The sequence below is a fragment of the Pongo abelii genome, chromosome 11 (genome assembly GCF_028885655.2).
Source record: "Pongo abelii isolate AG06213 chromosome 11, NHGRI_mPonAbe1-v2.0_pri, whole genome shotgun sequence".
Taxonomy (NCBI): domain Eukaryota; kingdom Metazoa; phylum Chordata; class Mammalia; order Primates; family Hominidae; genus Pongo; species Pongo abelii.
In genome coordinates, this window is record NC_071996.2 from 108,248,866 (window position 1) to 108,274,717 (window position 25,852).

General features: G+C 36.8%; 1 protein-coding gene across 9 annotated transcripts in view; it reads left to right on the top strand.

Annotated features, from left to right (window-relative positions):
* PARD3B (par-3 family cell polarity regulator beta) overlaps positions 1-25,852 on the top strand; it is a 1,076,689-nt gene that overhangs the window by 403,681 nt on the left and 647,156 nt on the right. For all 9 annotated transcript variants that reach the window (XM_024243295.3, XM_024243296.3, XM_024243297.3 and 6 more), the window contains one exon: positions 16,097-16,268. In XM_024243295.3, the coding sequence (XP_024099063.2) occupies positions 16,097-16,268 (172 nt within the window). The remainder of the gene's footprint in view (positions 1-16,096; positions 16,269-25,852) is intronic.

Here is a 25,852-nt window from a genome sequence, read left to right on the forward strand (position 1 = left end):
ACTACAGTTGATGAGCTGTACTGGTTTTCTAGAGTACTTTCTGAGAAAATGCTGTGTAGAATTTCCAGTCATGAAACTAGCATGAAAGGATACCACAGAATAGCAAGCATCTTTACTTCCTCATACTCAGAGATGTTTTTATGAGATAAAACTATTGAAAACAGATTACATTTGGAGATATATTTCCACAGCAGACTATTCTGTGTTTCTATGGAAATGGGACTTATTTCTCTTAACCCCAATATCAATATCCCGTGGGTAGAAACTCTAGGTACAAAATGTAGGCTGGATATTATGTTCTAATTGGTATCTTTTTTTCTCCTCTTTCAGTTAAACCAGTATCTTTGTCTTTGTCTTCCTTTCTTCTTCTCTTTCTTTCTTCTTTTTTTTTTTTGAGACAGGGTCTCTCTCTGTCATCCAGGCTGGAGTCCAGTGGCACAAACACAGCTCACTGCAGCCTTGACTTCCTAGGCTCAAGTGATCCTCCTGCCTCAGCCTCCCAAGTAGCTGGGACCACAGGAGCATACCACCACACCTGGCTAATTTTTTTTTTTAATTTCCTGTAGAGATGGGGTCTTGCCATGTTTCCCAGACTAGTCTCAAACTCCTGGGCTCAAGCAGCCCTCCCACCTCAGCCTCCTGAAGTGCTGGGATTACAGGCATAAGCCACAGTACTCAGCCTTTGTTTTCCTTTTAATTTTTCATGTGATAGTTATCATCTGACATGGTGATATACCTACTAATAGCATTTTTTAATTTAAAAATACATTTTATAAATTTGTTGAAAATTTATACACATTCTGCTGGAAAATTTTTGAGATGTTAGTTTATTTAAGTTTTATACATCAAGTCTATCTTATTAGTCAAATGTTCAGTCACCTATTGGCCTGGGCTGGGAGTTGCTTGGTCTCTTAAAGTTGACTTTGATTATTTCTAATTAGAACATAGTATGATAAATTTATTCATTAGATGCCCACTAATTAAGCGCTCTCTAGATACAAGATACTGTCCAAGATACAAATTAAGTTGGGTCTTAAAGGATGAATAAGACTTTTGATCAATAATGATAGTGATGATTACAATAATAGCTAGCATTAAACAAGCAATTCCTTCATCTCCAAGCCCTATGCAGTCATATCTCATGTTATACAACAACTTGAGAGGTAGGCACAGAATAATGCGAACATGCTGATGTTTGACTGATGGCTTCTAGTCCTGGCTTTATCACTTACTGGTCCTGTAAACCTAACCTTCCCCCCCCCCCCATTTTGAATATATTGATAGGAACTTCCTCCTGGCACTGGTAGGAGAAATAGGTGAGATAATACAGTCTGATACTGTGTGCTTTGAATATGGTAAACATTCAGTAAATGTTAGCTGCTATACTTTTCTTTATTGTATAGATGAAGAAATTGAAGCTCAGAGAAGCTAAATAATTTCCCTACATTTAAAAAGTGGTGTGAGCCCAGATTTGAACTGAGTCAGTGTGACTGCAGAGTCTTGGTTTTCAACCTTGAGGGATTCTAAGAAAGAGTACCAGTAGATGTGAGGGCGTGCAGAGTGGGAGGAGGCCAGTGCTGAAAACACAGCTGAGTGCATGCAGGGAAAGGAGGCTGCATTCAGTTCCAGGCCATTTGTGGGGGCCTTGGGAGACCTTGGAAAGAAACTGAGATGTTATCCTGGAAATCAATGGAAAATAACTTGTTCTTCAGTTCTTTTGTATTTAAATGAAACAAGACATCTCTGCATTTACCTTTGACTTAAACTGTCTTCTAAGGTAGGTACTATATTTTCAGTCAAGAAATATGAACTAGACATTCAAATGGGAGACTCCTCAAAGATTTGGGAGATTGCAGAAGAGATCTCATAGGCGCTAAATACTGAAACTTTGTTTTTCTTTGTTTTTTAAACCACAATCTGGAATCCAAGCATACAACTCTGTCTTCTCACTGCTCTGGAATTTTTTGATTCCAGCATTCTGATTTCAACTAGCAAGGTTCACTGGGACTATAAGGTGTATAAAACCTACTAAGGGGACTAGAGATTTTATATCCTCTAGCCAGCATATCGTCTTCTTGTTGGGCAATTGAGGGAAGAAGTCAAATGAGAGATTGCTTGGGAAATATGAAACCAGAATAAGCTTGGGGAGTCATATAATTCAAGCAGGGCCAAATTTCTATGCACATGACCTCAGGTTTCCATGCTTATAAGAGGCCCATGCTTGGTTTAATCCTCTAATGTCATCATTTTGAAGTCCTTAACATTTTTAGAACAAGGTCAAGACATTTTCATTATACACTGGGCCCCAGAAGTTATGTACTCAGTCCTAGATTCATGAATTTGATGACACCACGCCATGATTTTTCATATGTCTGTCAACTATTTCATAGTATGTAGATCTCTGTTACTGGGACTTCAGGTTTGTTCCTTAATCCAGTGGATCCCTTCAACTGAACAGTACCTAAAATCATCCTGCCAGCAAGTACACCTCCAACACCATTCTCCTAACTGTATTACTATCTGTTATCTCATTGAAACACCACTTCTTTAGCCTGTTTTTATAGTCATTTAAATATTGTTCTGGGTGCATATTTTTAAGTTCACTTTGTGTATTTATAATTAGACCATTACTTTTTTAATAGGTGAACTCTCTGAGAGAACCCATGTTTCCTGATTCTTTGAGAAGTGTTTCATATGTTACCTACATGTAAATGAAATAAATATTAAGTTTGAAATTTACATGAGAGTGGGATTGTCGGAGCCAACTGGATGATAGAACAGAACCAAAACCATTTTGGTAGGATAGAGAAATGTGGTTAGAAAGCAAGCAGTCATCAGGGTGATAAACCAGCTGAATCCTGGCAAATATGCTGTTCAAGAAACGATGAAAAGAGGACTTTGGTGAGAGTCAAAGACACATGCTCACAGACACATCCTTTTTTCATTTTTAACCCATCGCTATCACTGGTCAGATCCTTTCTAGAGTTTTTAATCCTTGGCAATTTGAAGAACAAGGAGATAGTTTACAGGAAAGCAACAAAGATGATTGATGACTGGATAGTGGGGGATTGTGGAAGAAAGGCTAAAATACATAAAATGTTATTTTTTCTGGGGAACAAAAAAAGTAACTAATGGAAGCTTAGAGTCTTTAAGCACATGAAAGTTTTTAAAATGAGTTTTGTGAGTAGATTTACCCCATGTTAGTAATGGACATATTATATGAAATTTCAACATAAAGAATTTGCAGAAAATAATGATAGACACTTGGATTATGCAGTCATTGAAATATTAAAATTTTATTTGTGCATATTTTTATTGTAATAGCTTTTATCCATCTGTATTTGTTTAGAATATGAATGTGTGATTTAAAAACCAAAGGCCCATCAATCAAAACACTTCCCACCTGCTCTCTCTTAAGGGACTATCAAAGTAGTAAATTAAATGAAACCAACATTGTTTTACTACTTGCCCATCATAAAACATTACTGGTTCCAGGTGAGTGCCTATTTACAAGAGACCTTTGAAGATTTAATAGGGGTTTTAAGCGAATTGAATACCATGTAATGAAAAATTTTACATCATAAACAAAATTGAAAGGTAAACTGGCAAAAAATAAATTTGCAAAAGTAAAAGACAACTTCAATATACTTAAAATAAAAAGTACTTATACATGTTAATAAGAAACACTAAAAACGAAGTGAAAAAGAAGGGCAAAGAGTATGAACAGACACTTTACTGAAGAAGTAAAAATAGCTCATGAAAATATTGTCAATATCACGGCCAGGCGTGGTGGCTCACGCCTGTAATTCCAGCACTTCGGGAGGCCAAGGCGGGCAGATCACGAGGTCAGGAGATGGAGACCATCCTGGCTAACATGGTGAAACCCATCTCTACTAAAAATACAAAAAATTAGCCAGGTGTGGTGGTGGGCGCTTGTAGTCCCAGCTACTCAAGAGGCTGATGCAGGAGAATGGCGTGAACCCGGGAGGTGGAGCTTGCAGTGAGCTGAGATCTTGCCACTGCACTCCAGCCTGGGCGACAGTGCGAGACTCAGTCTATAAAAAAAAAAAAAAAAGTATATATATATATATAGAGGAGGGGGGGGGAGAGAGAGAGAGAGAGAGACGGAGAGAGAGAGAGACAGAGAGTCAATATCACTAGTAATAATTGAAGTTTAAACAGGATATAATTTTATATGCAAAATTAGTAATTAATAGAAATAACGCTTAGCATTGGGACTATGCAAAGACAACCTACACTTTCGTATGTCTGGAATGGGAGAATGCTACAACATTTACAAGATGGCTGAATATAATATGAAATGTTATTCAACCGTATGAATTTTCTTTATTTGTCTTTACGGATTACAATTAGGGAAAGTTGCTCATAAGAAAAATAGTAATTGAAAATATCAGAAACAAAACTGTGTGTTATGCATGGTGAATTGACATATATATGTTAACATACACACACAGAGAGAGAAGGCTGGAGGGAAAGCACCAAAGTTTAATCCTTTTGAAGTTTTGTTCATTTTTTTCTCTCTCTAACACACAGACACACTACAGACACAATTTGCTGGAGGGATCTGGGGGAGTTATATCATCATATCTTGCCCCTACTCTTTTCTTTTTGCTTGGAAACTATAAACACCAAAAGTAGTAAAGTACAAAAGTGGCCATTAGGTCTGGGAGTATTAGGTTGAGGACTGGCTTTGGAAACCCAGTATTGCCAATGGTCACAGCAACCTGGATTTTTGGGTCCAGTCCTAATTTCAAAACTTGTGTTCCGTTATTTGCCATAATAATTATGCTCAATGTATTTCGCTTTTTGATTTAGAAACAAGTCATAGTTTTATGTGCTTATATTTTAGGTGCTTTTGGAAGGCCTTTTGTGCTAAATTTATAAATTTAAAACTAACTCGCAAAGACTGTCTACGATTAGAGACAAGACCCAGAAAGTCAACTATTCCCAGAAAAGAGGTGCCACACCACTTATGACAGTGAGGAAGGAGCAAGGACCCCAGCCTTCTTGTCTTCGGGCCCCAATTAGCGAGGCATCATTCTATGTTGGTTTAATACACCCACAATCATAATTACAAATCTTGACATTTAGATGCTCCCAAAGTCAACACCCATCCCAGCAGGGTTAGCCATATTATCACTAGTTAAGAAGATATAGAGCAATTAGAAGCTAAAGGAAAAGGTTAGCACTTCCACTCAGACAGAAGGAGTTCAGCAGCTAAACCCACCTGCAGTTGCAGTGTTAATTTTTTTAAATATCGGCTTTGAAGCCTTGTCATCCATGACAAGGGAAGTCTGAGTCTAAATGGAATATTTAAGAGAAGTGCTTCCTCATCCTCCAATCAGGCTATATGCTGACCTTTCTGTAGTCTCCACAAGTTGCTCAGCTGTCATGAAAAGCTGGAGAAGGTAGAACATCATTGGACCTGTCATGAGGTCAATCAGCGGGAGCTCAGGCCAATTTGCTAAACGTGTTCATGCTAAAGAGTCAGTTCCCTAACCAGTCTGGTGAAATGTAGTACCAATTAATCACCAGCTAATTTTCAGGGGGTTGTGACCTTCTCCATATTTGCAGTCCACTCGCTACCTTACCTGGCCTTGGGGGATCTCTGGCCTGGAATATGAGGCCACCCCCAGGACATATGAAGCTGCCAAAACTTGTGTTATAGGCTACCAGGGTGACAGGCCAGGGGACAGGTATGCCCATTGCACCTGCTCCGGCCAGCACTGACCTATTTTAGTCAGAACATTCAGTGTGGTTTGCAAACCCTAAAGATATTCATACAGCTCAAGTACATGCAAAATCCATCTCTTTGAAATTTTTAATGATATAGTAAGATATTGTTTTTTCTGTCAACCTATCAGTTATTTATCTGTCTTTAGAAGGTGGTGGCTTTGTCACCATTCTCTGCAGAGGTTTATTATCTGAGAGCTGTTGGGTTGTCTTAAAAGCAGAAAGGTTCCTTTTTTTTATTTTACAAAATAGGCTGCTCTATTTGTAGCCAAGGCTCATAAATTGAAATGCTTGTCAAAATAAATGAGTAGTATGTTTGTTATATTCATGACTTAAAATCACATTTGATTGCTTACTCATTAATCCACAAAATTAAGCAATACATGCTGGATTGCAGTCATTAGTACAAATAAGCAGCGTTCTTCTAACAGTCAGCCATCATAGAGAATACTGTACCATTGTGTTTGTTTCAAAACTAGGTCTGTTAATGCACAAATTAGTTTTACAGTTTCAAAAGAATTCCTCTGGAAGAAAATCAAATACATATATATAGTCCACCAGGAGACAAGGTTGGAATCATAATATACTAAGTAGGTTTTAGATGTGTAAATTGTTAAATGCAATTTTGCATTGAACCTCAAGGATGGACAGAAGCTATTTTGCTGTGCATAGGAACGTATGTGGCATGAAGGTGACCTTTATTCCTAACAGGATGGAAAAGTCAGGAGTAGGGAGATGGTGTCCACACCAAAGTGAGGATATCCATATGGCAGAGGCTTTGTTCTGCTGCTTGGATATAGCAGAAAATGTAGATCATTCATTTGCCTAAGGAATTTTTTCCCATGTGCCAAGAAACATACTTGCAGCTTGGAATATAAAGTCAGTTGTACTTCAGTTTTTTTCATCTGTAAAATGGAAATAACAGTGGATTTATCATAGGATTTCTTATGAGTATGAAATAAAATAATACATTTCAGCACTTAATACAGTGCCTAGCACATAGTAAGGGCTGTATAAGTATTTGAGAAATATTTTTATTGATGTGACCCATAGTTTTAAGTGGCTTACTGTTGACATATAAGTAGGGACAAGTATACCAAGGACCCTCATGCTATGTGACAAGTGATGATACAGTCATGGATATAGCACTGTGGGACACTGGAGAGCCTGGTGCAGATAATTATGGCAGACTTAAACTTTATTTCAAAAGTTTGACAATGTATGATGAAGAACTTGAAGCTGGGCCAAGACCACACCCAGATCTGTTTGCTGGAAAGACCACTTTGGCAATAGTGTTATGGTTAAATGTCAGGAGGCCAGATTGGAAGTCAGAAGCAAACCCAGGCCCTTGCCGTACTCTTTGGGCTTATTTAATTGTTGGAGAATTATCTTTGCAGAAATAAACCAACCTTAGGTTCCAATAAGTTATTGCCTTCAAGCATTTATTAACATACCTATGGATGGCAGTGGCAGCATTATGCTTTGGCTGAGAGATTGCCAAGGAGTATGTTTCTGAGACGATTCTATCTTTGGTTTGGCTAGAGAGTAGAAGTTGTAGGGAAGGAGGGAAAATGAAATGGAGCCAGTTAAATAATATTGAATATGGATGTTACAATATTGTAAATGTATGTAGTGCTTTATAATTTAGAAATATTTTCCATATACTATTTTATGTCTTCTAGTGTTGGATATACTTGCTTCAAATAGAATATTCTTTAAAAAATGCAGGTAAGATGTATGTAATTTAGTTAAGATTAACTTGAAGAAAATCTACGTGTGTGTGTGTGTGTGTGTGTGTATGTGTGTCCACACATTTTAAATATCCCAGCTTGTCTTGTGTCTTCATTTCCTCCCAAGATATTCAAAGCCCTTGAGATTGGAAAAGATTAGTCTATGTAGCTAGTGATACATTGGGTAAATGGCAAGTGAGGCCACCTAGTAGATTGGGATCATCTTTGAGAATCTTCCAGACAGTTTAACTCAAGCTTTTTATCTTCCACCTTTGCATGTGTCTGGTTTTTTTAATCATGCGCAATTCATGGGAAGCAAGAATGTTATTGACAAGGCAGGTATATTGAGTTTTTAAACTTTCTGAAAATTTATGTTATTCTGCGATGCTTGAAACTTCTCCCTGCTTTTGTTCTGGCTTGCTTTTTCCATAGTTAATCCCTAGATATCTGTAGGAGAAGGGCTTCATGGATGCCACTTGACCTCCATGGCACCCTTTGCCCTACCACTGCTAGAGATGGTGAAGGGCACAGAGACAAGGGCTCCTCAGGACTCCCCTTTGTATATTAGATGTAAGTTGTGAATGTTGTTTAATGAATCATGAGTGATTGTCCCTAAAGAAAGTAAATAATACAGCAGACACAAATTCAAAATTCTCTCCAACTTGTCAAGGGATAACATATCATCTTTGAAATTTTAATTCAAGTCAGATAAAAAAATGTGATTCAATATAAGATGGGTTTAATGTGTATCTGGCTTCTTTAGGAACATACTACATAATTTAAAAGAAATAAATGTATATTTGGCTGAAATATGGGTAGTTATTTAATAAGGCATATTCTTGTTATTATGGGATAATTCAAGCAGATGCATCTTTAAAAAGTGATAAGGATAAATAGGGTTTTCAGTACAGTCGAATAAGTCATGTTATTTTCTTCAGAATAATGTTTAAAGCTGTAAAGTTTATAAAGGTTCCTGTTATGAATTTTCAGTTTGGGGAGGAAATGAAAATAGATTTATCTCATTTACTGACTGTCAGTTGAACTTTCTGGGAATCGGAGCTGTTATGTCCCTGCTTTGAGGATGCTAGAGCTGATGCTTGCATCTGATGAAGATGCTAATATGAGCCTGCTAATTTTTAAAATCCGGATTAAATGCTTTTAGCTAGCTGTTAAAATCCTGGGAAGGAAGAGAACGTACTTTGAAACCTTTGTTTAAAGTAGCATAAAAATGAGCTCACATAGCCAATTGTTATTTAGTTACAAGCAGATGCATACATTTAAATGAAATTCTGCAGTTTCACTCCCTTCCCAAAGGTGATAATGTGTTTTTCTCTACTTGTGAAATTGTTGTAATTTCACAGTCTTACTTAGATTTAATTGTGTTCATTAAGATTTGAGACAAACGATTCCAATTTTATTTTATAGGATACTGGTTTTTTTTTTTTTTGTCTTTTAATTTAACTTGATAGTTGGTAACACAGAATATATAGGAAACAGTAAAAAATATCAATACATTGTTTAGTTCAACAGTTTAACCCAAATAACTCAATGTGGCAAATAAGCCTTTCTTAGTAGTACATTAGTTCACTTGACATGTAATTAAAATAGAGCCACATATTTCTCAGTGTAATCACTAATAAAAATGCCATTATAAATGCAGTTTATTGTACTCTGCAGCATTTGGATGATTCTTTTTTATTTTCTACATAGGCTAAAGATAATAGCATCAGATTATAACAATTCAGGCTATAAAAATGACAGAATGCTACATGTTGGCAACAGAATAAACCACACCATGAATATTGAGAGACTCTGCAATAAATGTACTTCATGGCATTTATTGTTAAAATATTTACTTGTCAGCAGAGAAGCTGAAGGCATTGGTATATTGCTTCAAGTTATGGTTGGCAAAGACCAGACAGCACAAACCATGTACTGCTAGGCAGAAGAGCGATAGAGTACTGTATGGTCTAAGAGTTGTGTGTTCTTGTGTGATGAAGAACAAGAATAAAAGAAAAACAGAAATTACCTATTGGTTGTGTTTGATCTTGGTACTTTTTGTGTTCCTCTGTCAGTCCTGTGATGAAGAGATTAAAGAGAAACAACAAAGTGAAAGCAAAATAGGGATAAACAAGTCAAGTGGGACTCAGTCTGGAAGCCAGAGAATGATAGCTATGGTAGGAAAAGAAATTAAATTTAACCTTTCATTGTATGCCAGCCTCTATGCTCAGCATTTGGGCATGTTAGCGATATTATCAAGAAAGTTAGTATTCTACCCCATTCCTTCTCACCCCTGAAAACACTGACATGTTCACACACACTTTTACTAGTGATATTGATCATAATAACCTTAGTGTTTTAGACTAAAAACAGATCTGAGTCCTGGAAGGGATACTGATGGAGTGAAATTGCAGAGTACATGGCTGTTTTGATCAGATCTGTTATTCATGGTCATGGATGTTGTAAATTATCCAAAGTTCTTTTTAATTTTTTTTTAATTTTGCTTTAAGTTCTGGGATACATGTGCAGGACGTGCAGGTTTGTTACATAGGTATACATGTGCCGTGGTGGTTTGCTATACCTATCAACCCATCATCTAGGCTTTTAGCTCCCCATGCATTAGGTGTTTGTTGTGATGCTCCCGTCACTGTGTCCATGTGTTCCCATTGTTCAGCTCCCACTTATGAGTGAGAAGATGTGGTGTTTGGTTTTCTGTTCCTGTGTTAGTTTGCTGAGGATGATGGTTTCCAGCTTCATCTATGTCTCTGCAAAGGACATGACCTCATTCTTTTTTTATGGCTGCACAGTATTCCATGGTGTACATGTGCCACATTTTCTTTATCCAGTCTGTCATTGAAGGGCATTTGGGTTGATTCCAAGTCTTTGCTATTGTAAATAGTGCTGCAATAAACATGCGCGTTCATGTGTCTTTATAGTAGAATTATTTATAATCCTTTGGGTATATACCCAGTAATGGCATTGCTGGGTCAAATGGTATTTCTGGTTCTAGATCCTTGAGGAATCGCCACACTGTCTTCCACAATGGTTGAACTAATTTACACTCCCACCAACAGTGTAAAAGTGTTTGTTTGTTTTTCTTGTTGACTTTCCTTTTCTTTTTACCTTTACAAGGTAAAGGAATGAGAAAAATATGGAATGATTTTCTAAAATAAGGTTTATGGATATCACTTTTTTTCTAGGAGAATCCTAGTTTCAGATGTTCCTTTCAGATCGCCCCTGGGTAATATAGGAGTGAATGCATACACTTAATGAAGCTAGTGCCTAATCTTTGAATTGGGAACACCAGTCAGCCCTGGCAATTAATATCTAGGTATTGAAAATAATTCACACATACCATGTTAATGTATTTATTTCCATGTGTTTTCCTAACTCCTGTTTAGAAGGTAGATGTGTTCCTGAGAACCTCTGTCTCTCAAACAGGGGTACCCAAATCATGAGATAAACATTTCACTTTCTTGATGCCTTAATCATACAATCTTTTCATATTGAAAAGAAGTACAGAAAGCTGGTAGGGTCTAAAATGTGAAATTTTCACGACTTTGAAAATAAAGCTGGGCACTTCAGTGTTGAGCTTATGACATGCCTCTTCAGGCTGCGTCTCCACTTGCTGGGGAGTTTTATTCGCATTTGTCCTTAAGCTACTTTAAGGGACACGTGTAAAAAGCTTCACAATAGATAAATCAAAGTAGTGTATTAGCAGATAGCTGGGTGAGGGAGTGCCTGGGACAGACCGCGAACCCCACCACCTCTCCATTCAGCCTGCATCCTGCTTCATCCAGTGACCAAACGGGCTGACTTCCCCTTTTGAAAGTGAGCCTGAAAAGGAAAGAGAAGATAGATAATCTCCATTTTTGGAATATGATGTGGCAGAAGCAATTTCCCCCAGTGTTGAATAAAAAAGGAGGAATTTATCGGCCGTAATTTCCAAAGCCAAACCAACAATAATGATGATGATGATACCTTGATTATCTTAAGATTAAATGTGATCATTTATACACATTCATTTAATTTTTTAAAGAATATTTGAATGTTTATTCTAAAAACACATGAAAAATCTAGGTATCTTTTGTTGCTATATTAGGTTTTAGTATCTGTTTGCCTCATATTTCACTAATTTTTTTCAGCAAATGTATATTGAGCCCCTATGATGGCATATTCACTCTTTGAGCCAATGGGGATACACAATCAATAACAAACTCAGGGTTCTCATGGAGCTTACATTCTAGTGAGGTGCAGAGACAGGCAATAAAATAAGAAGAGCTGTGATGCTGACAGGATGATACACATGATATAAAATAAAACAAAGCGGGGGAATACAGGGAGTAATGAAGATGCTGCAATTTAGTATAGCCAGAGAAAGGCTGGCATTTGATTAAAGATCTGAAAGATTGAGGAACAAGCCTTGCAGGTGTCTGGTGGAAGACTGTTTCTGGCAGAGAGAACAGCAAGTGCAAAGACCCTGAGGCAGTTACAAAGACAATAGTGCAGCTGGATGGAGTCCTGAGAACAAGGGGCAGGATCAGCAGAACTCGAGGTCAGAAATGGAACAGGAGCAAGTGACCTTATTGGCCATTGCAGAGACTTAGGCTTTTCTTCAAGTGAGGTGGGAAAGTATTACAGGAGTCGCATCAGAGGAGACACGTGATCCGATTCATGCTAACAAGGTCAGTCTGGCTGCTGTGTTGCACACAGGGGGAAGAGGCAGTGGGTAGAAACAAGGGGACTAGTCAGGGCTGTTAAACACATGGTAGCTGGGTCCAAAGTGGTGACAGTGGAGGTGGTGAGAAGTGGTCAAATAGAGTGTATCAGAGACAGAGTGAGAGGGGAGGGAAAGAGAGTTGAAGGATTGCTACAAGGTGTTTGGCCTGAGCAACTTAGAAGGATGAATTACCATTAATTGGGATGTAAAGAGCTATGGAAAGAGCTTTGAAAGGTCACTTTTTCCATTTTTGACATGTTAGATTAGGAAATGAGCCTGGAGTTACAGAAGGTCTGGGTTGCACCACTTAAAATTTTGAATTTATCAGCCGATAGAGTTATATTAACCCATGAAACAGATGATGTCACTAAACAAATTTAGACATATGCTCTTCAACATTTTTAGAGACCAAATCCAGAAGATGAAGAAGAACAACCAAAAGAAAACTTGATGGGGGCCCAGAGAAATAAGGGTAAACCAAGAGACTGGTGCCCTGGAATCCAAGTGCAGAAAGTACTTTCAGAAGGCAGTAATCACCTGTGTCCCGAAGTAAAGCCAGAGAAGCACCTTTGGATTTAGGAATCTAGAGATTGTTTTTGACCTTGATAAGAGCAGTTTCAGTGGAGTTGAGGGGTGAGAGCCTGACTAGAGTGGCATCATTAAAGAATGGGAGGAGAGATATTGGAAACTGTTGTGTAGACAGCGCTTTCAAATTTTTGCTTTAGAGGAGAGGCAGAAAATGGGGTGGGACCTGTGGTAAGTGGATCCTGAGAAGGTCATTGATTTGTTTGATGGGAGAACTTCTAGCATATTCATAGACTGACCTTCCTGTGTCTATCTGGGGATTAGATGCTTAAATACTGACAGAGATCTTGTGGGAACAGGAGTTTTGACTGGAAGTAAAGATTGTGTAAACAGATCATTTTGGATTATGGGGTCTCCTGGAAATGCCAGCACTGCAGTAGGTGGCATGAGGACACTGGAATCATAGAAGGAGACTGGAGGGCAGACCAGAAGGAGAGAGAAGGCAGCAGAGGAGGAATCATCCAATCCAACATTCCCTGTTTGCATTGTGTAGAGTGTGGGTTACTGCAGCCCCTGAGGTGTCAGTGAAAGTTCTTCCACATGCCATACAAGTTTGCTCTAAGTGAAACCTTAACACAAAAGCTTTTTAAATAGAATTCCCTCTTTCATGTTCAGCGCATCTCTGTGGGAAAGATAACTTTGAATGGGTTTAAAGGCAAGAAGGGAAGGCCATTTCCATGCACTAGATTCTTTAAAAACCAGCATTCCTTCTGTTGAGGGGCTAGAACAGTGGTTTATGTTAATTAATGAGTTTCTGTAACACTGTCTTCTGGGGAGTCTGCTGCCCAGGAATGTAGGTATTCAGATGACTGAAGTAATCTAGTTAACAAGGACCTGCAACATATGATTTAAACCAATTATCAATGTTGAAACAAGCATAAGTCTGTGTATATTGTAGATGTTGAGATGAAGACTGGATGCAGAGAGTCTCTGTTCAGCAAGCATCCATGGGAGCCATGACAGATCAGGAGCTGGTCCTCTTCTACCCAGGAGTAGAGACTTTTTCATACATTCACCATAACTAGGTGCTAATTGGGAAACAATCTAAGCAATTGATTTCAATCAAAGAGCTTATGAGATTTGGGGAGCATCAGGTCTTGCTATTATCATCTTCAAGAAAAGTCATGTAGTGCCTGTGTCTCCAAAAAGTGGAATTCACATTCTTTAGGGTATAACACCCTAATGGACAAATTACAGACATTCTTTCAGTGTAGCCTCTCTTTTTACAGTTTTCTTTTTGGAAAACAGCTACAGTATAGGAAAATACTTTCTCTGGATTGAAAATTAAAAAGACTAGATTCCACTACCAGCTACCGTTCAGTCAGTGACCTTGGGAAACAAAATCTTGGAGCTACTCTGTTCTACCATTTGATAAATAGGTATAATATTCTTACTGCATACACTGTATACTTGTGTGGATAAAATGTATGGAAAACAGTAAAGTATCTTAAGAAAAAATATTTATCTTATGAGTTATCACTTTTAAGCTTTTGTATTATACTTCTAGTTGGTGTTCTATTTTTTCTCGTTTTTCCAATATTTAAGGCATGTGGGTTATACTGAGTTAAGGATGTCATATGAAAGAAGAGTAAGATATAACTCTTAGCTTACACTAAACTGTTCATAGTACCAATATAATATGCCATTGCCAGTTGATTGGTATGTTAAATGTTAAAATGAACATTACTAATATATGTTAGGGTTAATGAATACACAAAATTGAAGTTATTATATAACAGAAATAGTGATGAAAATCACACATCCACCACATTAAAAAGTTGGTTTCATTTTCCTTTTCAAGATTTAAAGTGTTAAACTCATTCTGGCTGGATGATGAGAAAGATATCGTTCTACTGATTTTTTTATACTAGAATAATCTTTCATTATTATTAATCTATTTAAGTCTTATCTCAAATAAGTTCATCAGTGCTACCAGTTACAAATAGAAAATGCATATGCTCAATTTCAAGAATTAAAAATAATGCCTTGGGAGTAGCATTTCTTTTCTGTGGTGAGAGGATTGTTGGATTTTCCAATTAAAGAAGTCTCCATACTGGAAATGAGTAGTCAATTATGAAAATTATTTTTGAATGGCCAATTTGCATATCCCTAATTGTATTCATTTCTTTTGAAAGACCAAACTTGAAATTTATGATGTTTTGATTGGTTAACCCTGCACTTCTGTTATTAATGCTATTGCCAACAGGGTTCCCCTGTGACTGGGGCTTTGAGTGTCTTTCCTGAATAAATTCTTGAATCATAAGTAGGTTTGTTTTACTTAATGAATAGAAAATATCTAAAGATGTACTGCTGGTTTTTACATTTACACACATTGCACTTTTTGAAATGACAGTAGCATCCTGTAGCTGCCTCGTGTACTCACATTTGGACTTTTCTACATCAGCTGATGAGAAACCCTTGAAGTTTCTGAATGTTGGTGCTGTCTGTTGGCCAAAAGTGCAGTTTCAGCAGAGCTGTTGTCACTGTCTATACAGTAGTGTCTGTGTGATTACTTGAATTTTTAAAGATATCTTGCCCTTATTTTAAGGAAAAAAATGACTTGGAAATGAACAATTTAGACTTTTTATATTAATGGTAAAAAGCATAGTTCTCATGTAAAATAAGATTGACTCAGATTAAAAGTAAGGATGTTGAGTCTTATTGGACTTAGCATTCCATTGGACTTAAACCAGTCAACACAGAGTCAATCATGAAAGAAAAGAACAAAATTAAAGGCATGTACAAAAATGAGATACCTATTTATACAAGATAAGCACAAATTGTATATAAGTATACACACAATGTATGTATGTATATATGTATGTAGAGTGTATCTACAGGGACAGATACAATTAGGCATCTTGTAATGTGTTTTAGGTCTCTGAGACTGGAATACCTTCCCTATACTATTTAAGTCTATTATTCAACGCATATTCAACTTTCATTTTTGGAAGCACTCTCTAATAAAGAGTTAATGAAGTCCTTTTAGGCATATTAGGGAAGGTGGGGTAGTGGGAAGGGGAAGCAGCCGTTTCATTCCTTTAAGAGAGTGGGCCAAAACTGGTTCTCTTTTTCAGTAATAGACAAAATAAACAAATGAATAAACCAGTATTTATTATTTCTTGACCATGGTGCTTATAGACATAATATTGTTGAAAAATTAAGAGTTGTGCTATAGTAACATTAACGTTTTAAGTTTGATGAGGCGATTTTCTTTGCAACCAAATAAAGATCACGTTCAGCTAGATAGTGTCCGTGTGGTATGCATGTCCTACAAAGTAATTAGTGTTGTTGGATTTGTTTGTAGCTGATTGCTGTGTTTGAAGAACAAGAACCACTCCACAAGATTGAGAGCCCCAGTGGAAACCCTGCAGATCGGCAGAGCCCAGATGCTTTTGAGACAGAAGTGGCTGCCCAACTGGCTGCATTTAAACCAATTGGTGGGGAGATTGAAGTAACCCCTTCTGCTCTAAAACTAGGTATGTGTAATGTTTATAATATTCTTTTCACCTGACTAAAGATCCGTCATCTTGTTGATTAGGCATTGTTTCTTCTTTGTGACTTTCATCCTGTTAATATTTTTTATATTGTGGTTTATCTTTTCTTTATATTATTTTTTTACGTAGCTTTTTGCAGCCACTGCTGCTTAGGTAAGTGGATGCGGCTTTTTCTTGAACTGAAGGTGAAGTAGAATTGTATGCCCTTGAAGTAACATGGAGGAGTCAGATGCTAAATGATGAAGTTTGCCTGTATCATATAACTTTTTTAAAAAGTTCCTGAAAAAAAGTCATTTGGAAAAAGCCAAGGTTTATCAAAGAATCCATGCTAGAAATAAAGGTCACTTTATTTTCTTAGCCTCCGTCTTTTCCTGCCCAAACTATAATCTCAGAATCTGGGGGAAATGTTTTGAAGTTAGTTTTGAAATTCTTTTCTGATGATTTATTCAGACAAGACAATTTATCCAGTAATTTTGCTTAGAATTATTTTTCATTATATTTGTAGAATGAGAAAGTAAATACTACTCTAAAGTTTCAATCAGTTTACAACTTCAAGAGAAATAACATATCTGTTTTGGTGATACCGCCTAAAGATAAATTTAGCTCAATTTAACAGTCTGAAGTTTTTGAAAATCCACTAATATCTTGGTATTTCAAACAACTTTTTATGCCTGTGGAATGTTTGTGCAACATTTTGAGACTACTTAGAGCACCTGTTCTGAGGGAATTCTCAAGCTAGAAGAACAGAGGCTTATTCCACTTTGCAAAGGTCAGCTTCTTATTCTTTTTAAAGCAAAACATATGCTTAAAATGGTTAGAACTGTACATAGTACTCATTTTCCCATTTGAAATAAAATATATACTGTAAAGTTAAATTTACATACTCTAATGCTGACAATCCATATTTTGTACTGATTTTCGGAAAAGCATCTGTAGTGCCCGTTTTAAAATAAACCAAATGGAAATTAATGACCTATGGTCTTCGTGGGTTTTCCTCTATCTTTTGGAACCGAGCTAGTGAAGCAGTCTGCTGGAACGTGGCTGCTGGAGGGCTTTGTGGCAGCTTCTCTTCATCTGGAGCCAGCCTTGTGGCTTCAGCAACCTTACAGCCCCATCATTCATTTGCATAATGGGTGCCTTTTTATCCATTATGCAAATGGTATGAGAGGAAAATTAGGCAATAAGGGAAGACGAAAGGAGAAAATTGCTCTTGCTTATTTTAATATTCTATTTATAAGCAAGCACTGTGGTCTTCAAATGGCCGAACCTCAGAGTACTTCTGTGCCAGAGAATTTGTTTTCACCTCTGTCTTATGAGCTTTGTCAGGGAAAAAAGTTTGTTTTCTTCAGCTTTTTTGTTGGAATATTAGAACAACATAATATCGAATGCAAGAAAAAAAAGTCAGCCGAGATTCCCCTTCTTTGAAAGTAGACTTTCTACTTCTTCCATATGATTTTTGATAAGTCAGAGAAAACAATATTGATTACATGAGTACACACCATCTAAATTCCTTACTCATAATAACTCATTTATTTAAGCCTCATCATACTTAATTAGTCGGCTTTTATTATTTTTATCTTTTAAGAGTTGAGGAATAGGCACAGAGAAGTTTAGTAACTCAGCAGAAATCACATAGCTATTAGGTGGCAGAACCAGAATTTGAACTCTTGCTGGCTGCGGTGTGAGAAACCATTTTGCTGTGCTGCCTCTGATATGCAATTCCTAAAACAACCAACTAATATAACTGTCTTGGGGTTTACTTTGAGAATATATGCCAAAACCCTGAAAATACTAAACTCCTTGGTCTACAATCTCATTTCACTTAGTACCAGATTAAATGATGAGACTAGCTCACTTTTAGGTGGGAAACATTGCCTTCCAACCATTTGGCCTGAAACCTTGGCATCACCTACAGTTCCACCATTTCCTTCTACCTCCCCCACTCTGTCAGCTATTCAGCTTCCTTGTCCACAGCCACCACAGCAGGCCAGAGCTTTGCCATCAATTAGACTATTGCAGAGGCCTCAAACTGACCTCTTTCTTTACAGTGTGTGCTTTCTCCAGTCCCTACTGTTGCCAGAGCTGCCTTTCTAAATCACAAATCTGATTATATAATATAACTCCCCTGCTTAACGACCTTCACTGGCTTCCCATCACCCTGAGAACCATATCTAAACTCGTTAGCAAGCTGATGCAGATGGTTCCTCTGAATCAGCAGGAGAAATTTGGGCAAGGATGAATGATGTAAAAAAAAAAAATCATCCCTTACCCACTTTCGTGGTTGTAGCAGTTTGAGTACTTTGCATTTCTGGAACTTAAAAAGCAAAGAAAAAACATATTTGTCAGGTTTTTCAGATAGAGAAGTTAAATAAGGAAGCAACACAGCCAGCTTTGGTCTCCACCCATTCTGTTTTCCTGTTGTTGGCTTCAGGGCAGGATGTGGCCATAGGCTGTGCACCTCTAGATGGAGAAATGTGGTAGGCAGTAGAGGCAGTATTCATTCATGGCACTTCTGGGAGTGCGACCTGGCTGTACTGTCTGGGCCACCCTGAAAGCCTGCTTAGGTGAAGAATGGGAGGGGCGGTGAGAGGAGTTTTGCAGCACCTGTGCCCCAGCAGTTCCTCCTAACAGGGTGCTCATGAAATGCCAGCCATTGAACCCAGGCCTTTCATCTCCCTTCCCCAGTCAGCCCGTGTAGCCATTGGAACTGGTTGTACTTTTCACAGCTCATTCACCCAACCTGGTACAACAGAAATAGGGCTTAATTTTTTACTGGTTTTCTCACTCTTAAGGCCACTTTCTTAAGAAAATAGCACATTTAATCTTCCTTGGCTTACACTGCTTTTCTTAATTAAGCAGACACAATTCAACAAATATTAGGAATCAAGAGATTTTTGTGATTACATCACGTTGAGCACCCAAAATTTATGTTTTCCTGGAATCTGATATCAAAATATACTCAATGTTCAGTATAATTTTTATATTTCTTTTTCCAACACAAGATAACTATCAACAGTATTCTGTTAAAAACCAACAACCACCTTCTCCATGTAATGCATACAGAGGTTGACTCCTCCCATTCTTTCTTTATCTTCCAGGATGTAATACTTATGCATGCATATTCATATTCCCAGGCCTTTCATGATCTAGTTGCTTCCTCTCTGCCCACCTTTATTGCTGGCCAGTCTTTCACAGTCACCTTAACCTGCAGCCACTGTGAACCACTTGCCATTCCAAATTTACTACCTTCAAATCTCTGTGCCTTTGTGGATACTGTTCTCTTTACCTGGCTCATTCCTTTGTCTCTTTACTGTGTAGTGAACTCATATGCACCTTTTAAGTTCAAGCTCAAATATGACCTTGTTCATGAAGCCTTGTCCAAATCTTTAAAACAGTACAGTAGGCATACAATAACTATTATTTCTTAATTCTTCATCTAACAATCAAGGGTTACAAAGATGAACAGCAGAAATCTACTGACATAAAGGGGTTCATAGTCTCATGCCCTATAAGCTAATGGGGTATATATTTTTAATTCATAGGATGAGTTTTAAATCAAGTGGGCAACCACATAATTCCAACCTCATTCATCTAAATTATTTCCTATCATTTATTTTCTAATGGATTTTCTAATGTAATGCTGAATGACTGAGCCCTGATTCAGCCCTAAGTAGCAAATCACTTTCACACTTTAAGATTCTGTGGCTTTGAAATCAGCCAAAGCATGTTACCATATAGTACAGAGATTGCTGGCCTGAGAGTTCATTTAAATGATGAGATGTGGTAACCAAAATACCAGGTGAAATTGGAAAGAATCATATTCACATGATCTATTTGGACTTAAAAATTACCTAGTTCGAGAATTTTCCAAGTCTTCTCTGTGAAACCCCATGGTTCTTCTGAGCATGTATTAGGGTTTCAATGGATGCTTGATTCTAGTTATTAAATAACATTTATTGAGCACTTAAGTTCTAGATGCTATTTAAATTTGTTCATTCTCCATCTCTGGACAAATAGGATTGCTTATGCTAGTGTGGAAGAAAGGGTGCAGAAGTCTAGAAAGTAGCCAATAAACAGAATCCCAATGCTTATCTACCCCAAAACCTCACCTCCACTCAAAAGACGTATGCGTGCCTCAGAAAAAGGTTTGTGGAATGCTGACCTAGAAATACACAGTTACACAGAATTTTATAATTAGCAATTGTGTAGATAATCGACATTATGTTACAAATGAGCAAATAAAAGCTAAAATTCAATGTGTACTCTGATGTTGAATAAGGAACTAGAACTGGAACCCACATCTCTTGGCTTCTAGAACAGTGCTTGTTCAGTTACATGACTTTTTAAAAATTAATTGTAGATTTCAATTATCCATATAGTTTAGGTACTATATGTGATAGCACCTCATATCCTTTTGGAATTGAGTAGAGTGTAAATTAATAAATAGATACTATGAATAGCTATAAATCAAAAGCTACTGAGAGAACAAGACAAGGAAATGGAGGTGGAGAAAATGTCTTTTAAATCCTGTACGTTTCAGAAATGAGTTTGCTTCTGTCTTCTTATCTTCTCATCCCGTGTGTGTGTGTGTGTTTGTGTGTGTAGGAAAGTTCTACTAAAACCAATATACTAATGGGATCCATAGATATGGGTTTTTTTTTAATAACGTGGATATTTTAGTACACTTTTTGATTTTTTAAGTATGTACATATAGGGCCATCTGTAAAAAAGACAAATTAGTGAGGAAAATTATTTTAAAGTTTAGGAGGATAGGAGTCTCCTGGTCCTTCCCTTGACTAGTCCCTACACTGCCTTCATGATTAGTACCTGACCACCTACTGTTCCATAAGAGGCTTTTTGTGGCCATAGCCCAAGGTTGACCCAACCCAATCTTTGTCCCTTGAGAGTCAGTGATATGGAGCTAGTTCTAGACCCTGCAGTATTTGATCTAGCTGTGTGATCAGGATAAGTCATTTAACCTATCTGTATCAGAATCAACTTTTTCCAAACAAAAAATAAATCAGGACAAATTTGGGACACATTCTAGTGAAGTAAAAATTGAAAACCAAGGCTATCCAGGTCACTCCCTGATGTGTCACCACCATATCTCCCTGGGCCACAGTTTCCTCATCTATAAAATAAGCTGTCCTTTCTCCAGTGGGCCATGATGGTTCCGTGAGTGTTTTATTAATACCAAGCTGAGTTTGAATCCAACTCCATGCCTCTGCCAGTTTCCCTCCTATGGCCCCAATTAATTAGTAGTTTTTTATTTTGTACCTTTTGATAATTTTTCTCAGTACTTCTTGATTGAAATTTGCTAATTTGGGTTCAAGCTTTCATGGGAAAATATTTATTTAGTTAAATTATTTTAGCAATGTAATTTAAATAGTTTTTCAGGATAAAAAGTACTTTAAACTTGGCTGTTGCCATGCTTGTGATCTAGATTACCTTGATATAAAGTAATCTGATTAAAGTTTGGAGTTGAAGTGGTATTAGCTTTATTCTCCTCTTGTGTGTTAAACTTTGAAGATGAGCTACTTTCTATTTGAAAGTGATTCTTGTTTTTGAGACTTGAAAGCTGAAAGGTGCCTCAGATGCTTTATTGTTTCCATGTGTGTTTGTGCTTCTTCAAAACCGAAATGGAAATTATGATTATGTGTTTGTTATAATATCATTATTTTCAAAACACTGAGTTCTCTTTATTTGCAGTGGTGTTCAGCAAATACTGTGTAGCCATAGATTCCTGTTGAAAATTGTGACCATTTTCTATCTGATTTTGACTAATTTACTGCATAAAGGAAACATATGGGAACATTTTTCTCAATTTTTAACCAAACCAAAATCCCTTTATGGCGCTGATCTTCAGGAAAATGTAAAGAAAGGGGAAGTTTATTCCTTTAATTAGGCTGCCGTGTGTAAGTAGCTGCTGTGCCCATAATGTGAGTTTAAGTATTGGCATCTGATCCTAGACAAACACACTCACACCACACACATAGCAGAACTAAAGCTCAGGGTTGGGTTATGCTTCTGATGAAGCCTTTGAATTCTGACTACAAAGCATATAAGCATGTGAAGGTTCCTTGTTGTTGGAAGCTCTTTGCTGTAGGCTGTGAAACCCAGAGTTAAAATTACCCAGAGTTAAAATTGCTTAGATGAATTCATAAGTTACAATTTGGTCATTGAGTTTCATCCTGTTTGTTTCCTGTTGAGGCTGATTATTCAAAAGTTAGCAGTTATAGAATAGCTTTTCTTTCTTTTTTTTTTTTCCTTTCCTTCCCTGGGAGTATGGTTTTTTTTCCCCCCTTGAAGGCTTAAATGAATAATGTTGTAATTAGCTATGGTAACCTTGCTAGGGTATCATCAATCAGTCACAGCCATATAGTCAACAAAGTGTGTGCTTGCTTTCTGGTGTGACTATAACTAAATCAGGACTAAGGAGGCTACAGTGTTTCTAACCCATTTTGAGCACCACTCTTCTTTTGCTACTGTTGTTTTGTTTTTATTTTTTATTTATTTATTTTTTTTGTAGCAATGGGTCTTGCTATGTTGCTCAGACTGATCATGAATTCCTGGCCTCAAGCAGTCCTCCTTCCTCAGCCTCCCAAAGCATGAGCCACCACACTTTGGCTGTTTTGATTTTTATTTTAGAGTTTGTTTTCAGAGTAGTCAAAAAGTAGCTCTGTGGAAAAATGTCAGGTTATTCATTGAATATTAAAATTAATACTTTGTAAAAGGGCCAGTGGTACTAGTTAAAGAATAAAGTCAATACCTAAAGACAAGTAGCCCCTAAAAAATATTAAAAGGTAATTACCATATGGGAGTAATTTTTGTTTGTATTGAGTAAAACTATGAGCAATATTTTAAATATACAATTTTGAATATGCCTGGCTTTACCTCCTTTTGCAGATGAATATATATAGGCCTCATAGTTGATCACTTCCTACCATTTTGTAAAAATAAAATGATGAAGTTTGCTTGAAAACATGCTATAGTTTTATAAATGCATTTAAAATGAGATATTATTTATTAAAATTATATAGTGTTACACTTCAGAAAAATAAAAATTACCACCATCCTAACAGAACTTGTATTTTCATTTTTTTGTTTTATATTCAGTTAACTTTTGTATTTTAGTCTTATTTCAATTTTCTTTTTTTTCTACCTGCTTCAGTTACCCTTTTGTCTCTTTAATTTTGTGTGCTATATCTGATAGCTAAGTTTAGTACCTAAATTTATACTAAGTTGGTTGTACTCAAATAAAATAGAAAATTATTAAAAGGAATTTACATGTAACCATTTAACCAAAAATGTAAGATAGTACATAAAACCAAGCTCTCATTTTTGTTCTTTTTCCAGCTGTATTTTCTAAGTTGATTATGTGACCTCTAAAAAAACACAGAGTTCACCATCTCCCCTTTGGCCTCTTACCAATACCGGACCCACACTGAGATGGAGTCTGCAGATCCTCTAATAAACAAACGGAATGAAAGGTCACCTTTCCTACTGTTCACTTGATATTAGACCCCTGGGTTTTTAAGCCTCTTTTGCAGATTGCTTTTAATAGTAAGTCCAGTGAAGCCATGTTTGCAGAGGCCTAGTCCCTAAGTAGTGAAAATATTTTCAGCACTGCTGTCATATTCAGCTTCTTGTAGTTCCCCCGACCACTGATAAAATGATTTGCAGTTTGTCCTTTTAATAAAGGGGAGGAAAAAAACGAAGCCATGCACCTCTGGCCTCTTCCCCATGCCCCCGCCAGTAAAACCTCCATCGTCCTGCCTTGCAGCCAGTCCCCAGCTCGCTCTCTTCTGTTTCAGGCACTCTGAGGCAGCCGAAACACAGCCACGCAGAATTGCCCTCTGTTCTCTAAATACAAGTACTGCTTTTCACAGCCTAATAAGGTTTAACATGTCTATTACAAAATGCCTTTAAGTTACTTACCTGTATTAAAAAATTTATTGAAGTTATGACTCAGATTTTTTGTTTATACATATTCATCTTTGTGGCCATAAAATAAATTACATTTGCTCACAAATTTCTAATCATACATAAATAAATTATTTATAGTAATCATGCTGATTTTCTTTTGCAGTTTTTAATTCAGGAATCTTGTTAACAATTTAATATATGGTAAAGCCCTTTTTGCACTGACAATGTAAATGTAACGTTTAGCCTTTGAGATATTTTTTTTTCTCTCTGAGTGTGTGTGTGTGATTTTTTAAAAATTTTCTTTCCACCCAGATGGGCAGGCAAAAAAAAAAAAATCCACTAATTTAATTATTTACAGAAGATCCATCTTAAGGACAGGTCACTCAGAGTTGGACACGCTTTCGTGACTGGCTCAGGATTTTCTCATTTGCTTTATCTGATAAAGCCATATGATGAATTATGCCTCAATATATACACATTTGGTTATTTACTTTTTCTGTATCTTATTTGAAATTTTACTAAGATCTTGATTTGGCCCAGTGAAAGTAGGAAATACTGAAACAGCTTGATCTGTTCATTCTCACACCCCAAAGTGATAAGGAAAGGTGACAGCCTTTGCTTAGCAGTGGCCATAAGAGAAACCATCTCTCTTTTGCCTACTCTTTTTTTGTTAAATGTTTACCAGATAAAAGACAAAGACCTCCCAGATATCACCACCACACCCTGTCAATTTATCTTTGAAACAATGTATTCATCATATGATACACAGAAAACGATGCTCATTGTGTTTATTCATTGGCTTAGTGGGAAGATGTTGATCGCTATCAGAAAATACCAGTAACTTTCTAAAAATATCAGAATAAATTCTGATTACTAATCTATAAATATGAGACTGTCTGCCAGATTCTTCAAACATCTTTACAGTTGGAAGAAATTTGGAACTTTGGGGGATTTTGGTGTGTAAAATTAGAGGAAAGGAAATTATGTGGTACATCTTATTTTCTTTATTTTCTTTTTGTTTATATGGAAGACTTGACTATGGTTACATAATGTATGTTTGTGGAATATGGTGTGATCGGGGAAAATGGGTAGGCTTATTACCTTATCACAACCTATTTAAAATCATAACACATATATTTGGTGTTTTAAGATAATATTGACTAAAATAAGCCATAACTTCAATGTCCATATTGTTTTAAACTGTTGTAAAGAAAGTTATTTTTATTTTTTTATACTGTTTGACCTAAAACATGGCATAGATAGCAACAAACTGAATGGCCTTGTGTCATTTGGTTCTGTATAATTGTGATGATCAATTAAACTCTACTAGTGTTTTTAAAACAAATAGACTTTTTACCCCAGAGATCTGAAAGCATGAGGAAAACTTCTTGTTTTAGTCACAGTTCAGGGATAATGTCCTTTGACCTCAAGCCTTTAGCTTGGTGTTACAGTGAACTGCCCTTATGGCAGAGTTCAGCATTTGCTCAGCTAACATCTGCTCTTTTTAGATGATTGGTCTTAACGATGCAGTTATGAAAATCAGTATATCAGGTGTCAATGCCAGAGAAAATGGTGGCATGCCTGTCACTCCCTTCAGTTAATCAATAATTATTTATTGATAACCCAGTAGATTAAAAGCA